This window comes from Paramormyrops kingsleyae, chromosome 9 (assembly GCF_048594095.1).
Source record: "Paramormyrops kingsleyae isolate MSU_618 chromosome 9, PKINGS_0.4, whole genome shotgun sequence".
Taxonomy (NCBI): Eukaryota; Metazoa; Chordata; class Actinopteri; order Osteoglossiformes; family Mormyridae; genus Paramormyrops; species Paramormyrops kingsleyae.
The window spans coordinates 10,494,996-10,513,334 of NC_132805.1; the positions used below are offsets into that span (position 1 = coordinate 10,494,996).

At 45.6% G+C, this 18,339-nt stretch overlaps 1 protein-coding gene across 3 annotated transcripts in view; it reads right to left on the bottom strand.

Moving 5' to 3' along the window:
• Window positions 1-18,339, bottom strand: part of stt3b (STT3 oligosaccharyltransferase complex catalytic subunit B) — a 62,649-nt gene that overhangs the window by 24,928 nt on the left and 19,382 nt on the right. For all 3 annotated transcript variants that reach the window (XM_023839043.2, XM_072716312.1, XM_023839042.2), the window contains exons 2-3: window positions 7,559-7,667; window positions 2,463-2,750 (exon numbers count right to left, since the gene is read on the bottom strand). In XM_023839043.2, the coding sequence (XP_023694811.1) occupies window positions 2,463-2,750; window positions 7,559-7,667 (397 nt within the window). The remainder of the gene's footprint in view (window positions 1-2,462; window positions 2,751-7,558; window positions 7,668-18,339) is intronic.

An 18,339-nucleotide genomic window follows, 5' to 3' on the forward strand; every position in this document is an offset into this window, starting at 1 on the left:
CCTTTTTACCGAAAGTAACGTTCATTACACAAAAGACTTGCGCACGACACGGTCCACTTTACCTCGTCAACAATCGATGCATCTGTACTGAACCCGAACCCAACCTTCGATACGAGAAACGAGGTCGACCCGCACATCTCGTAATTCCCAACTACTGAATGAACCGCAATGAATTCTGGACTAATACGATCATGTACATGTTCGTCGCATGATTGGCTGGTACGGTATGTATCGTCCAGCCTACTATGGAGCCATAGCAATGACAATGGTGCATCATCGGGGGTTACGTTTTTTGATTGGAAAAGCCATCCGACGGTTTCCGAATAACAGATAGGTGTCCTCTTCGGTAATCATCGTGTAGTTGTCGTCTGCTGCTTATGCTGTCACCATGCCTCGCAAAGATTGAGAACGTAAAAGAAAGCAAGCTGAACTCGCGGCTACTGCCGCAAAATGTTGCAAATTATCTACTTTGTTCAGGTAAGTGTCAGATGGTGTTGTAAAAAAACATTTGCCGAGGCAGAGCAGATTTGACTCAGAGAAGTACCAAGCTCTGCTGGGAGGATATAGGACTGGTAGCGTGCAGTGTGCAAAAAACGAACGTCAAGTCAATTGTCATGTACACTAAAAGAATACGGGTGTTCTGAGCAAACAAATACAAAAATATTGACGGCTCCTTTATTGTTGGATTTTGTTTTTTGAAATAAAGCTATATATATATCTATAAATATATATATTCTGTCTCAAATCGAAGGTCGTATTGCGTAGGTTGTCTAAACTTGGTAATTACAGTAATTGGTAATTAGTGACTCAGTATTGACCCAATTCCTTTTTGCAAAGTTTCTGCTTTTTTGAAAATAAAAAAATGCATCCTTTATGGAAATAAAATTCCTCCACAAGGCCCGAGGTGTCCTATGAAATTTCCAGATTTTGGCCTTGTGCCCAGGCTTAATGGCCTTGTGCCCTTGAAAAAATATGAATAGCCAAGGCCAAAGTGGCTGTGCCCTCCTAAATCCTTATGTCTAGCCCTGCAAGGGGCACTTAATGAATATGACCTTTGTGGTCAGCAGGCCGTCTGGCTCAAAGCGGCTTTCAGAGGTGTTTGTAAACACCAAATCAGCTGTTATCCCAATTATACGGAAGAGGATCAGGGTCACCATGAAAATATTATTTGAATTCTGACTTTAATGTCAGAATTCTGACTTTTTTTCTAAACTCAGAATTCTTAGACTAAAGTCAGAATTCTGAGACTAAAGTCAGAATTCAAATAATATTTTCATGGTGGCCCTGATCCTCTTCTGCACAATTATCATACAGCTCGCTATGTAAATGGTTACATACTGTATTTACTGTGATAATGTATTGTTGTTCGGTGCTGACAAAAATTGTTCCTCTTACAATAATTGAAGTTCAAGAGATTCTGTGTCACTGTAGTTTTAGCAGTGTGTTCAAAAGAAAAAATTTGTCTGTCTGAACAAAATAAAAAAAAAAAACATTGGTAAATGAAATGCAGAGCTCTTGAAAAACAGGTTAGTCAAAAGCAATTAAGGATGGTATGCTGGGATGTGTGTGTGCACACACTGCGCAGATGTGTCTCACGCCCCCTATTGTCTGCAGTTACACGTCGACCTCCTATAACACCGGTTATGGCGCTTTTTCACTGCCAGCAAAAAGCCGTACCAAAGCTGTACCCACGCTGACATGGCGTGACCAAACACAGTTTGTTGCATCACCACCATCTGATTGGTCAAAATTCATGAAGGTGCTGGTGTCCTACGAATGGAATATCGAAAGGAAAAAATTATATATTCTATAGATTATTCATTATTAGCAGTGTTGCACATTGCAATGTATTGATGCATTTCTGATAACTTGGAACTTTTTTCGGAAAATTTCTAATGTCCCATGTAAAAAAGTATTATGATACAGCTCAACAGAATGGACTCGTAATGCAAATTTATGCCAGCAAAGGCTAATTCCACTAGTGTTTGATGCTAGCATATAGTAAACCATGATATTTACTGTTCACACGGTGTACAAGTGTCTCCTTGGTTTTATCTCACTATCGTTCATCAAACCTTGCAAGGCCTTTACCAAGCCGACCCTTAGTGGAAAATCAAAGTGAGCTGGAACCATGCTATAACTAGCTAGTCTTTGCAGCACGGCTCAAGTACGGGTCAGTACCTTTATGCCAGTAAAAAAAAGCACCATGTGTCACAAAACCGAGCATTGAAGAGTGCCAAAGACCATCCATGTGGACGCACTACATGCTCTCACAGTGCAGAGAACATGATTAGGGGGCTGTGAAGTGCACGCACTTATGGGAGACAGCAAAGCATCAGAGTATCCTCCCCCCACGTTAAAAGCCTCACACGGACAGCTCACCACCGGAGCAGAAAGACGAGAGGAGGACAGGAGCGGCAGAGTGACCGCACTGTGCACTGGGCCAGCCCAGGAGTCCTCACCCAAAGGTAGTAGGTGAACTGCAGGGCAAAGATGGCAATGCCCTCATTGTCGAAGGAGCCGGCGACGGAGCGAGAGATGTAGCCAGGCACGATGGCGATGAAGCAGGCAGCCAGTAGCCCCGCCCCCTGGTTCCAGAGCTCCCGCGTCAGCAGGAAGGTGGAGATGGCTGTCAGGCCGCTGAAGATGGGCGCCAGGAAGACGCAGACGTCGCGGATGTGCACCGTCACGTGTAGGAGGTTCAGCACGTAGTGGATGAGGCCAGCAGTCACCATCAGACCTGGGTATACCTGGAGGGAGGAGGGAAGAGAAAAACCCATCAACAGCTTAATGCAATCATCCAATCGTGGGGCACTTCCTGCTAAGGGCCACCAGTGGCCAGTACAAGCATAGTGCATGAGAACTCCTCTCACTACCGCAAGTCTCTTTTCACTAATGACTTTCTTACCAATAGTCATGGTGGGTGGTTTAAAAACACAGCTGGAGCCAACCGAAAGATACACGTCTTAAATTTAGAGCAGCCAACTTTTATAGAAGTGCTGCTTCTGGACACTGCAGATGACCTGATACTGACTCACATATCCATGGAACCCTTCCCGAAGTTTGATGCTTGTACTTTTTATAGGGTTGCCTCACTGGTTCAGTCAGTGGACGATGCACCCCCCACCCCCTCGAAGAAAACAAAAACACAAAAGTTCTGCAGCTCAGATGACAGTTGGAATCCGGACTTTGACTGCGGCACCATGGCAGTACATCAGCCCGGCATCATTCTGCCAGTGAAGGGAGGGATTAAATCAGCCAGGGTTTTGTTATCCTGTCAGATCCCTGACAGTTCCTCACTCCAGCAAATGGTGCTGCTATTTGACACAGCGCCATGTGACTTGTGACGTAAGCAGGGGGCAGACTGGTGGGCATCTTGAGCCAAAAAAGCACAGAAGTGCAAAAAAAAAAAAAAAACTGTCAGAGACTCCCTGGTAAGGAGAGTGTTGCTACAGGCAGCAGATTGAACTGGAACAAGCAGGAGATGGGGTAAAGTAGGGGTGGGCGATATGGCAAAAATATCATATCACGATTTTACTTAATTTCGATTTTATCACAATATTTATACTGATTTGAATGATATAGATTTTACTATTTTGCAAATTACTGAACAGTACAACAAAACTATTTTCCTTTGTAAAAATATAGTCCTAAAGAACAAAAACAGGATTTTAGCCAAAAAACATTTCTGAACAGATTTTAATCAGTTTGTGCAATTTTGCCAAGTTTATTTAAAGCTAAATAAATACTTGGAACTTTACTTCAGAACAAAATATCAACAACAAAAACTTGGTAAACAATAAAAATGGCAACTTATTATGGGCTAATACAATTCTTAAACTATTACTGAATTATTCAACATTGTCATTTTAACATGACATGACAATACGTCTGAACCTCGCGTTCCGTTTTTTCGCGGCATTCGGAGGACAGACGTGGAATGGCAGTGCTGGATAAATATTTTCGGCTGGGCAGCTCGTATCGCGGATCAATTACTTTCGGCAGACTTTTAAACCCCTTTTCTACAGTTTTGATGGGAACCATATCTTTTCCGAGGTAAAAGGTAACTGCTTCTGTTATGTCTTTCCATCGCTTGCTTGTCCTGTCATATGGAGCGCCTTTCTCAAAAGCTTGTGTCAGAGTGGTTAGTTTTGGTTTGGTAACTGTTGCCTCTGCTGCTTGTGGTGTGACTGCTCTCCTAGCCGTTATACTCTCGGCATACTGTTTCGGACGTTGTCTCATGAGTTAAATTAAATTTTATATATATATATATATATTTATTTATTTATTTTTATTTATTTATTGGATGTTGTCTCTTTAAGCGATTGAAAAGGTTCGTTGTGTTGCCGTCCGACGCGCGAACCTTTTCTCTGCAGACTTAGCAAATAACGACTGTTTGTTCCTTATCGTTTGGGTAAAAGCCAAACCGCTTCAATGTCACCTATGTAGAGTTTTTTTAGGGACCAACTCATCCATTACATTCTCACTTTCAGCCATTGCTTCCCGCTACACTCAGAAATTGAATCAAAGAGAGCTAGTGGTGGAGCACTTTGGTTGGCTGAGCGCTGTTTCTATAAGGCGGGCATTAAGCGGACTAGCAAATAGTGCGCTTTGGCTGAGGAAAAAAAATAGGAAGAGCATAGAGCCGCGATAGATAGAATGCAATCTATATAGACGATTCTACGATCTCTATGCTTTGGCAGATCGTCAACACATAGATCGTCTTCACGATCTCATATCGCCCACACCTAGGGTAAAGTATATATAAAACAATGGGGTTAACAGCAGAGTAACCTATCAGTGACAGAAGACAAGCCAGGCTCTTCAGAGAGGAGCGATGCTCATTTTTTTCCAGTCATCCCTACTTCCTCAATCTCTTCCCCCATCATGGTGCCTTTCACACTGAATGTCACCCATCATGCAATGGGGTGCCGGAGGGCATGCAATGCCAAGGCGGAGACCACAGGAACATCTGTCCCCAGCAATGCAAAGGTCCAGACTGACTGCCATTCGATTCTTCCATCCACTTCTGAAAGGTTTTAACTCCATCACCTCCACTTACACTTAGAAATCCATCAGTGACCCGCTGAGATCCTGAGAACAGTAGATTGAATCATTCTGAAAGGTCTCCCCCTGGGGAGGTCAGCGGGGAAAGGCAAGGCACACGTTCACTCAGCAATCTCTACCTCTAAATATCTCAATTAACAGTGAACCAGGCAGGGGCTTAGGACAGAGTACTGCGCTCTTGTTGTGTTCAGAGAACCTGATCAAAGTACATCTGAGGGGGGGAATGGCTTTCAGCGCAAACATTCAGGCAGAGGCCTGCCTTAGACGGCATTCATAGGGCCAGGAGAAGGCTCTCACTTAGAGGACCATCCAGAGATGGAGATACAAACACAGAAAATAAAAATGGAAAGAAGAGAAAGGCAGCTATGGAACAGGCACTTCAAAGCACAGCACCCTGCAAGCTATTACTCTCCATTATGTATTTAACACAGACTTCAGCAGAGCGTGAAATCAGTTTTGAGTTGTGTGGGGGAAGGGGGGGCATTGTCGGAAATGGTGTCTCTGGATATTACAGTATAGGCCATCACAGAGTGGTGGCACACAGCAGGAGCAAAATGCACCCGCCCACTTCCTGTTACGCATCAGTCCAATAAGGAGACACAAAGGCTTCTGCGGTAGAGACCTGCGCGGGACAGATTTTTCAGTCCCGCTCCTGCAATATTCGGTCCCGCTCCCGCAAAAAAATATATATTATTTTCTCCCGCTCCCGCCCGCAAAATCCCGCAGGTAAACATATAAGTAGTTTTATTTTTACCGCTTCTTCCCGCTAATCTGTTATTTGTTTCACTTGCTTCCCTTTTGAGTATATATATAAAAAACAAACGGGAAAATAAACAAATATGTTTCGTTTTATTTGAGTTTAATTAAATGGAATGATGAACATGGACATGAACGAGGAGCTTTTCAGAACATGCCATCCTGTCCAAGCACCAGGCTGATTCCTTCTTGGGGTGTCCGGTTACGTCCCCCGGCACTCAGAGCGCGGCAATTGTAGTTTATGTAGACGATTCGCCTGTGAATTGTTATTATTTTAATTTAGTCGTTCTTGTTGCTTTTGTGCAGTAGATAAATTAGTATTTGTTTTTAATAAATTAATTTTAAGATAAGTCCCGCGATTAATTCTATTCTCCCGCAACCCGCACATACATGAGGACCTTACCGCCCGCACCCGCATTCACCCATCAAATCTTGTCCCGCGCCGCACTTGGTGCGTTGGGTCCCACGGGAGTGCAGGTCTCTATCCTGCGGTCACTACAGCAACGACCTTTAATCCTGTCCACCAGCAGCCTGAGGTCGGCCAGGAAGGTGAAAAAGCGACCCATCACAAAGAGGATGTTTATAAATTCTGCCCCCCCCCCCCCCCAACACAGAACTAGCAGTCAAGCTATTCTTAAAGACAGCTTGTGTTATAGCTGCCTTCCTACTACTAAAAAAAAAAAAACACACAGCAGAAAACCCACACTTTAATCCATCCAAAAATAGACTCCAACAAAACACTCCAAATCTGACCCCAAAAGAATGGGACAGCAGAGAGATCAGCAGAGAGATTAGCAGAGAGATCAGCAGAGAGAATCACGATAACGGCCCAGACTCTGTCACATAGCAGGGACAGCAGGCAGGACCAGAGAACCCACCGCAAGTGTACAATATCCGAGGGAACCGGCAGTTGGGTTACTAATGCAGGTTGAATCTCCAGCACAGGAGCCCTCCAGGGATCCCAGAAGCTCTTTTGACATCCATGTCATCATCCTGTGGTATCTGTGACGTCCCATAGGCTCAGGGGGGGGGGATCAATGTGGCATCTTGAAGGCTCTGGGGGGTGTCAGTGTGGCACCTCGAAGGCTATGGGGGGGGAGGGCATTTCAAAGGCTCGGCGGGGGGGGGCAGTGTGTCATCTTGAAGGCTCTGGGGGGGTCAGTGTGGCTTCTTGAAGACTCTAGGGAAACACACGGCTACTTCCTGACAGGGCCCATCATGCGTCAGGCACAGCCCCGACACGAGCAGGACCCGACAGCATCTGCCCGGAGCGAGGCCTTGGCCAACTCTCCAAAGGCCGCTGGGTCTCCGCACGCTACCATGACTCAGTGCAGCATTCGGGACTCAGTACCGGCCAATGCCCCGCTGCCTGTGCACCGTGTTTACAGGTCAGGGTGCCACCGTACCACAGCTGTACCAGAACTCACTGCTGAGCACTGGTGCAAAAGCACAGCTCACGGTACCATTGGAAACCAACAGAACCTCATTAGCCAGCTGTCCTCAAAGGACACAAACAGGAGCAAAGAGACTCTCAAAGGTAATGAATCAGGATTTACAGCCCCGCCCCCCAAAGAGATCACTGCTGCATTAAATCCACCCCCCTCCCCCACACACACACACCCACACCAAAAAAGTATCCCCACAATGTCAACATGACAGATTTTTATTATACGCACACATACATATATATAAATTTTATATTATTTATAAACACACACACACAAGTTTTACTCACAGTCCCACCAACGATCCTGCCCAGGGGGTACCACGCTCTCTCATCGAACCAGTTGAGGAACTCATAGAAGCCGTTCGTTGTGAGGTAATGCGTTGACCTGTAGTTGAACCTGGGGGCAACGGAGGGATGAGAAAAACCAGCGTTAATCGCAGAGGAAACATGCAGCACTCTCAAGGTCTGGGACCTGGGTTCACCTGGAGTTAAAGGTATGTGTACGATATGTGTTATGTGGATTTTGAACGCCACACGCACAAAGACACACACACACACACACACACACACGTCTCTAAGGTACAAGCCAATTAAATCACATGCAATTAAATGCTAAATAAGTTTACGGTAGCATTCAAACCACCTAGAATCCTCCAGGACCTTGGAAACTTTTCCACTGGATATTTAACAGTTCTGAAAGCCAAACTGAATATTCTGTACACCCACACATGGGTTTGCAATTATATCTTTGTGGTGAGTCTCCATTCATTTCTATGGGGAAAATACTAATCTCAACATAGCACCCAGCCATAACCTTAACCATAAGTAGTAACCAAAACAAAATACAAGACTTTTGGCATTTTTGCTTTTTTTGATTGTATTAACAGATCTTTGTGGGGACCTGAAAAATGGTCCCCACATCAACACAAGTTATTACATTGTGGGGGACAATGTCTTATAAACATAATCCAAACACACACACATACGCACACCGAAAGAGAGAGAGACAGACCTCAGGCCCAAACCATGCCTATCCCCCATTAGCGTATTTGCTTTTCTCCTGCCAATGCCAGAACATTCTTCCCCCATTTGGAGATTCCTACTCCTAACAATGACTTTACGTCATACCACTTTGGGGGAGGGGGAGAGACCCTAGCCCGGGATATTCCGTCTAAGCTCCCTTGATTCTCCAAGTTTCATAATCAACAAATCTGGACCAGATTTGTACAACAATCAAACCAAATGACAGAAGCGCACACAAAAACCCTCAAACAAAAGACCCATGAAAGGTGTTCTCTAAAGGCTACAAGAAAACAGGGAGATAGCTACGGCTTCTGGGGGTGGGACAGGGAGTCTAAGGTGCCATGAAAAATGACAACAGCCCAGGATGCTCAGTGGAAACCTTCACCACATCCATCATGTCCTGCATGAAGCTACAGGGGCTGCCTGGTGAACAGAGCAAAGGATCTTTCTCTGCTGATGTGACATCCAAAGTTGCTTCCCAATGCTAGTGGAGTCGATAGGACGTGGAGCTTATTAAAACGCATCCTTTCTTAAAAACAGGATTAACGCAGAATTACAAGATGGTGCATTCACCTGTAATTTGCACAAATGCAACCTGACAGCAAGACATTCAGAAACAGTCTGCAGAGGGAGACGTGGGAAATTGTTGTCAGTCCATGAAGAACCACCCCTTTACTGCATACTGTTTTATTCGATTTTAAAGGACTGCTGAAAAGTTAACTTAAAACATAGATCTCTAAACACTATAAATGTCATTATGGTTTTTCTTAGTCCCAAAATAGTCCCTTGTAATCATTTCACTCATATTTACAAAAAAAATTATTTTACCCTTGAGTAAAAAATTAGTTAAACGTATTAATTCAAGTCTCTCTTCTTGCTTTAAAATCAATGACCTTGAGGCAATGTATTACTTACAATTTTCAATGGTGACAGTCAATGACCATACAGTTAAGCTTCTCCTTGTGCATTAAAAAGCAGCACGATATTAAAATGGCCCATTATGGACCTTAGAACAGCATTAGCATTAGCATGACACGTCACTCTTCAGACCTCCCTAACAGCATTAGCGTTAGCATGACGACTCGCTTGCCAGGTCTCCACCACAGCATTAGCGTTAGCATGATGACTCACTCGCCAGGCCAGCACCACAGCATTAGCGTTAGCATGACGCCTCACTCACCAGGCCTCCACCACAGTAATAGCGTTAGCATGATGACTCGCTCGCCAGGTCTCCACCACAGCATTAGCATTAGCATGATGACTCACTCGCCAGGCCAGCACCACAGTAATAGCGTTAGCATGACGCCTCACTCGACAGGCCTCCAACACAGCATTTGCATGACCCTCAAAATCTCAGTAAAAAAAAATAAAAATTTTAAAAGCTCCAAATATACAACAAAGTATTTTTCAGCACTACATGATCAGCATGAACTCATTCCCTTTTCAAATGAATTAGATTAATAAAAACGCATGTTGATCGAGGAGGCCAATAGTAGGGGTGCAACAGAAACAGTACTGTGCTTGACACATCCGTTTCATTTTTAATAACTGCAGGGTACCTTTATCCCCCTGTGGAATATTTCTGTGGGCATGGAAACTATATGCTGCAAACTCACAATTTTGCATCATCTATCAGGAAAAATCCGGAGATCCAAGACCATGCACAGGGATCATCATGTTTAAACAGTCAGTCAGGCAATTCAGCGGGAGGAGCAGCTCAGAGACATCCTGAACAATGATCTCCCCCACCCCCAGCTCGTCAACATCACGTCAACCACTACTGAGAACATAGTCGACAGGAAAAGCAGTTAAGAGGTGCCTCCTGTTTCGTGAAGAGTTGCTGAGGCAAAATGAGCCGGGTTGTGTGTGTGTTTTGGCATGGAGACTGTTCACTTCAAATAGAGTATAATATAGCAGAGACAGAAGGGTACGTCTATATTTTGGCTTACACTCCTCTTTTTCCAGGTGTTTGAGTGGCAAAAAATAATCATCTCATCTTGGTCTAAACACACTGAGCCTGAATGGTTAATACACAGTGCTAATGAACCTTTTCCTAAGAAAAAGTCAAAGGTGGCTAGCTGGTCAACTGATTACGTAAGATCGGCAGAGGCTGATCTGACGTATTCAGCCAAATGCACACCACATATAAAGTCAGCCATTCAAACCTAAACAGTGGTCCCCACCCCCACAGCATCAGCCAGGGCACGGCCGTAATCGCCCTCTGTGGTCCAGATGACCCCAGGAATTGGTGGCCTGCATGACGAAAAGAATTCCAGCAGGACACTCAGAGCCAGAGCAAAGGAGGGTCTGACATACATGAGACACAAAGAGAGCCACTCTACATTCCACCGACAGCTCAGCAGTTGAGGCACATCAAAGATCTGCAGCACTTCAATACTGCTCTCTCCAGTAAATCCACACCCTGAGAGACAGATACAAAGTCTGAAGTCTTACCAAGTCCTATATTGTTAGTGGCAAGGTTTACAAATGAAACCTAATGAAACATATACAGGGATATTTCTGGGTGCGGAGATGGAGATCAGAGCTACATGGGATGCAAGGGCAGACAGACATTCCATAATTGCATCCAACAATTTAATTCCAGGTTGTGCACAGTGACATTAACATACCAGAGCCCATCTCTGTAAATAACAGGGGGAAGGCGGAGGGAATAATATACTCAGGCTCAGCAAGCATTCAGTGATTGGTTTAATCCCATCCCCGCTTTGGCTCCTCAGAAGGTATCAAATTTAATCTCATACCTACAATTCTGCTCTCCCACCACAGGCCAGGGAGCCTGACACATCGCCAATGGCAACCGTGATTCATGGTTCAGCACAAATGCAAGCGGAATCCAGGTATCTACGATAATGACCTTTTTATTATTTTACCCACTTTGTTTTTGCTCGTACAGGGGTCGCAAAATCATCCAGCAGGGTTGGGCCGGAGCATCAGTCGATTACTGAACAGATCCTGACTGATCAATGATTAATCCACAACCAAAGCCACAGCAAAGGAGAAACGGTTGAGGAACAGCCATTGAGATCAGGCTTTGAACACCATGTGTAGGACAAGCCTGCAAAATTAGTTCCTCTCCCCCATGTGGACACAACTGAACTGGACATTATACCTTTCTACCCCACTGACAGAATATACATTCTGGGATGAGGAACCGCAAGACACCCAGCTTCAGTTTAAGAACCAAGCACATCAACAAAGGGGTCACTACCCAAGTTAGTGCAAAACCCTTCATTGTTATGTTTGTGAATATAGAAATCCAGCAAGAGACAAACCACCTTCATGATTTCCCTGACTGGAGTTGAAACGAAATGGGTGGAAAGACGATTGATGAAGAAATAAAGGGATAAAGCAGCAGGAAATATGAAAAGATGCCAGTAAGGGATGGCTGAACACATTTAAGTGGGATAAGAGGAAATGTAAAGAAGGGTATGTGAAAAATAGAAGCCAAAACATAAGAAATAAAGCTGTCCTCAAATAATCTAAGATTCTCAGCTTAGCACTTGTGCTTGTTAGCAGTAAACAGGCAGCACCAGACTCTCCAAGGTAAAACCAAACTGAGGGCCCAGCATGATTAGGATACGTATGAAGTGTATTGTGCTAAAAATGACATCCATGCAAAGGAGATTTAGGAAAGAAATAAAATATGCAAAACCACACTGACACCTGAAGAAAAGCCACACAGAAATGGTGGCTGCAGAACAGCGAGGCTTTCACCAACATCCTACGCCTGATCACCGCAGGAACCGCTCACTACCTTGGAAGCAAGCAGGAGAACAAAGCGGATTAGCATCCGTGCTAGCCTCAGCCTCTGCCAGTTTGATTAATCTTAGAGAACATGCCTCGATGCTAACTGAAGAAATTATGGGGGATGAACCAGAGGTTACTCTAGAAAATACTCTCTAGGAAGTCTCTCTCTAAGTCTTGGGGAATAAAATGACACATGCAAGATGATCTCATGTCAGTAAGATCAATGCTCCTCATGTGTGTTCAAGTTAACAAACTCGAACTAATTCTAAACACTTTCCTCCACCTTTGGTGGTGGAGCGTGTACTCGAATGGACACCTTTGCCCCTCAGCTCTGATGCCTTCAGTACAGTGCAGACTACTGGAATGGTGAAGATCAATATCCCCAAAAGAGACTGCCGTCATTTCAGAAAGGACAAGTCAATTTCAGATGGCACACACAAGCCATTCTGGATGTGAACTCCAAGCAATAGCACAAAAAGGCCATTGTATACCCCATACCACCAACTTCTTAGAATCCAACTGGTCATCACTGGGATGACCTAAAAAAAAGGATAATGTGAGCAGAAAGCTGGCTAACATGTGCAGCTAGCATGTGAGAGTCCCCTCAACAGACCCTAGTCAAACCACAACACTCAAAGTTTTCCCCCCAAGAAAATTCCACCTACTTTATTGGTAAACTAACATCTCTGTTCCTTGGATCTTGAAGGAATCAGCAGGTGAATGAACGCTTTAGCCAAGGTACATCAATGTAGGTCCTGCAGGACAGAGCCAGCAGATACCAAAAGCCACCCACAACTTTGCAATGCAAGCAGCCAGCAAGATGGAAAGCATCAGACATCACAATGTGTGACCAAGCGACAAAAAAAAAATAGATCTTGCAGACTAACCTTGACGATTTGTGGCCTCTAAGCAGTTTACATGCCTGCCGAATAAAGGCGGTCGGCACTTAATAAATCAGCCCAGTTCTCATCAAACCTCACCCTCTACACACACACTTAAGGCGGGGGGAGGGGGGCACTGCGGAGGTGGGCGGATAATGAGAGGCAGTTTAACAGGCCAACAGGGTCATTAAGCAGTGCGACCCCCGGGAAGGAGCCCACAGAAAGCTGCCATCACAGCGCTCTTTCCTGCTCCTGCCAACAATCCATATTCAACACTGAATAATTTAGCTTATTAGCACAACAAAAACTTCATATTCTATCCCTGAGAGCTTAGCACAGGGGAGAGCAGTGTAAGCTCATTATAAATTTAAATTATGAAATGATGGCCCCTCTATCATATGGCCTCATTTGGGGCACCCTTATTGGTCCTCTTAAGTCCTGGCCTTTGGTGGTGAAGGACATTCACAATGGCGTGTCCATTCTTTTGCACAGATGCACAGCAGTGCATTAGAATTGTTTAGGAAGAGAAGCAACCTGTCTGGGCCTATGAAGGAGGGACTGGAGATGCAAAGCCATGTCACTTAAAGTCTTCCCTGTCTCAACAAACTGAAAAATAAAAAGTTTGCCAGTCAAATCTACTTACAGAACAAAACTGGCATGACACAGACAACAACAGGGCTGGGTACAGTTCCAAAAACAACGTTTGAAGCAGGCCCATGGGAATGCATGCATATGGAGGGCCCTGTGAAGCGCCCCCTCAGTGTAGAAACTGTATTGCAGGAAGAAACAAACCCAGGAAGCTTCAAAGGCATCTGCCTGAGGATGCAGAACAGATGGGCAACTGATGGGCACCCCATGTTACGCAAGATGCATCAAAAAGCAGAGGAAAGAAAACGGGAAAAGTAATGAAACCAACCAACCAAAAAAAATTAATGTTGTTTCATCAAGAGCAGAAGTTTACAGTGTTGTTCAATCAGAACTGACAAATTTAGTTAGGGAAACGAGCATGACCAGACTAAATATTAACAAAGAAAGACACACACACACACACACACACGTAGGGTATACATATCCTTATGGGGACCGCTCATTCATTTCAATGGGAAAATGCTAACGCTAACTATGACAACCTTAACCCCTACCCTGCCCTAACCATAACCATAAGTAACCTAACAAAATTCAAGTGTTTTTGCATTTTTAGTTTTTTCATAGCAGTCACCGATTTTTATAAAATAGAGGTTTTCCCTTATGGGGACCAGGAAACCGGTCCCCATAAGGGGAAAAAAATGGATATTTATCACGTTATGGGGACATTATGTCCCCGTAAGGATAGGTAAACCCGCTCACACACACACACACACACACACACACACACACACTTCAGGACAAACTATCTGTATGCAGGGTATTTGAGAGATTCAGCATTACCATAAAACGTGTCCCCATTTGACCCCCAGCAGTCCAACAGTGGCACCTTCAAATTCCCACGAGTGACATGGGACCGAAGGCAATCACCAGAGAGGCTACAGTGCCAGCCAGCCTCCCCAGCCCAAAGGGCCCCAGTAGGGGTGTGTGGGCCCTGTATGGCGAATAAGCTAATTCTCTGCCACAAACTGCAGTTCGTTAGCAGCCAATGGTGAGACTACATCATCCACAAAGTAGGAAAAGTGTGAAGAGAATAATAAAGGCAGGATGGCGTTGCAGCTCCACGCTGGCCTGTCTCCGGCTGCAGCATCCCAGCCTGCGTGCCGAGATCTGGGGAAATGTGCCTTTTATAAAACGTGCAGGGCAAACTCCCGCTACTGGGAACTCAGCATTTAGCTGTGAGCAGTTATGAACTTGGAGAGAAACCCCCCTGAGTATCAGACGACTCCAAGTATGTCCCATCCACCTGATTCTGAGGACACAAAGAGCGGAAATCAATGCACTCATATTTCCCAGGGAGGCATTGCTGAAAAAGGTGATATTTCAGCTTTAAATGGTCAAAATCATAATGTATCTAACATTTACTGGTGCCACAACAAGCATTTCCACCATAGCATGATAGTAATGGCAAACACACACACACACACAAATAAAATGACATGGTTGCAGAAAATAATAGGGTTAGGACAGACTACTCAAACTCTAACCAAATGCCAAATGATAACTTCACCGAAATCAATAATTTCAAAACACAAGATCATACTTTTCTGAGCGCTAAGGCTTTTCCTTTTTGCCTGAAATCTCATAACCAGTATGCTTCCTAGGCACTCCATCACCTTGTTCACTCATGTTTATGGCAGTGGAGTCGATTTAGCGAAAATTAGCATTTTTGAAACAAAGTGCCTGACTGAGCACCAAGGGTCTTCCAGCACGTTCCGGTGTGTTACTCCACAATGTCTGGGAGGAAACGGCATATAAGCTGAATTCAGATCCACATTATACAGACATCTGTCCCATATTTATCAATCCTGTCTTGTGAATTCATGTGAAACTGGCAAGCTGAGGTCAATAGTGTGGCACCAGTAAATGTTAGATACAATTATGATACAATGAGCAGAGCACCACCAATCAGATTCCGTTTCAGCCGTGACACATTAGCACCACCAATCGGACGCCATTTCAGCTGTGACACATGAGCACTCACGGAGGTCAGGCTGGAGCAGATGGTGACCAGTGAGTGCATAATGAACACCGGATCGGTCAGGTGAGAACTTGCCTCGGGCCTGGCGCTAGGTAAGCCCAGGACAGCATTAAAAAAAAAAAAACAAGACAAAAGGAGGTGTGGAATTAGTCTCACTGCCATTAGGGTGGCCATTACCCAATGAGTCACAGCACCACCTGCAGGCCAATGGAAAGTGTCCCTATTTCCTGTCATCACTCATTTCGCTTTTCCATTTAAGTGTCAAACCCATGAGATGTACCTCCCCGCCCCCCACAGAGACACAGCAGCATGCTCTGCCTCGCTGGCAGGACATTATTGGCTGAAGCCAGAGCAATGCAGTCCTACAAGCCACTGGTGACTGGTGGCTAAACGTGGGTGGGGTACCCATTAAGCTTCTATGTAATGGGACGGGGTAATCACTTCCATTTAGTTAGTCACACGCCTTTAAAAAGGAGGGGAGGGATTTGGTCATTAGTGGCACACAGCTGTAATCATCTCTATTTTTTAAAAGGGGTGTAAGAGACTGATGGGGTGTAAGAGGAGTAGCAGGACACCCATTTAAAAGCGCAGAATAAAAATGCTCCTTTTTCAGGAGCAAGCAGGACTCTTAACGCTGTCCCAAAATGGACCCTGGTGGGGGGGGGGACACTCAATTTGGACAGCAGAAGTGGGGCATGGTGGGACTCTGTGGGGCGCTACACACAAACGGCCACTCTTGGGGGGGGGGGGGGGGGTGAATCTTCCGGAGCAGAACCATACGGCTGAGTCATCCGACACGGATAAGTGAAGGCTCACGACACAGAAAAGTGAGGAATAAAGCGGGACCAGCGAGCAGCGCGAGAAAGGGGCAGAATAAAGCTAAACCAGCGAACTGCGCGGGAATGGAGGGGAATACAGCGAAACCAGCGAACTGCGCGGGAATGGAGGGGAATACAGCGAAACCAGCGAACTGCGCGGGAATGGAGGGGAATAAAGCGAAACCGGCGAGCAGCGCGGGAAAGGGGCGGAATAAAGCAGAACCAGCGAGCAGCGCGGGAAAGGGCCAGAATAAAATGGGATCAGCGAGCAGCCCATGAAAGGAGCAGAATAAAAGCGAAACTGGGGAGCAGCGTCGGAAAGGAGCAGAATAAAAGCGAAACCGGGAAGCAGCGCGGGAAAGGGCCAGAATAAAATGGGATCAGCGAGCAGCCCATGAAAGGAGCAGAATAAAAGCGAAACCGGGGAGCAGCGTGGGAAAGGGGCAGAATAAAAGCGAAACCGGGGAGCAGCGTGGGAAAGGGGCAGAATAAAACGGGACCAACAGGGAGCACAATAAATGGGTGGAATAAAGCGGTGGAATAAAGCGGAACCGGCGAGCAGCACAGAGCAGGGCAGTTCCTGAGCATCTACTGCAGCAGAAATCAAAGTTCACTTGCTTAAAAACAGCCAGGCCCCCAAATGATTTCCCCATTGGCAGCACCATCCCAGATGAAGCAAGCCTCACCTTCAACATCTAAACAGTCATAATACACAGACTACCCCTCCTCCACCGCTCTGCCCAGCACTGACCAGTGATCACGAGAGCTTTGTTCATGTGTCTTACCGACATCCCGGCTTGACAGGGGGGGGGGGGGGGGTTGGTGGACACTAGCGCTCCCCCGGGGACTGAGAATGCATCTATCGTCAGCGGCTGCACACTAACACAGCTCGGGACAAACTCCAGCATCTGCTCTCGTCCTTGGCCATTTTGCACAAAGGTCTATAATCTGGCGTTGCCATGGAGATCCGACAAAAAAAAACTACAGAAAATATTGCTGTGCTGTTACTGTGTTCGACACCCTGCCTCAAACAGCAAGCACACCCCCCCCCCCGGATCGTTAATGAAGGGCACCAAAACTGACAAAGGCACCTCCAAACTGAGGGGACGAGTTACCCTGTGACACACTATGCAATAGCGCAGCCTGGGCGCCACCCCCCCCCCCCCCCACACCACCCTTCCCTCCCACCAATGTCTTCATGGCCTGAGGCATGATCAGCAGGTGGCATAATCACTAGAAAAGTGGGTGCCGGAATGCAGTGGGTTGAGGGGCTATCAATCAGTGCCGGGTGGGGGGGGGGGGGGGGGCATAGCCGGCAAGAGTGAGAACACAAGGACGCAGACAGCCATTAACTATTCTGCTACATTAAACCATCATTTCACCAACAGCCATGGCCACATGCACAGACACACTGTCACACACAGGTTAGGTATCTATGTCTTCGTGGAATTCTCCATTCATTTCTATGGATAAGAATGATAACCTTAACCCCTACCCAGCTCTAACCTTACCCATAAGTAAGCAAACAAAATACAAGACTTCCGGCTATTTTGAATTTTGACTGCATTCCCAAACTTTTATAAAACTGAGTTTCCCCTGGTCAAAATAACAGGTTTTAATCACGCTGAAGGGACCAAATGTATACATAATATATAGCTCGCAGCGCACACACACGCACGCACGCAGCAGCAAAACTGAGACCCACGTCTAACATGTCGTTGTCATTTTTTATGTAACAATCTGTACAATTCCCAGATGCTGTCAAACAAGAGCTGTCAGAGCCACACTGATGTTTCACTCAGATTCTGGAGGAATCTAACAATGCGCACCTTCTTCTACGCCAGAAAGGCCCCACCCTCACACACTAAATTTGATTGTTTTCACATCAGCCAGACTAAGTATTTGCTCTGATTTTAGTTCACGGTCACATTAACACAGGAGCCACAACAGCAC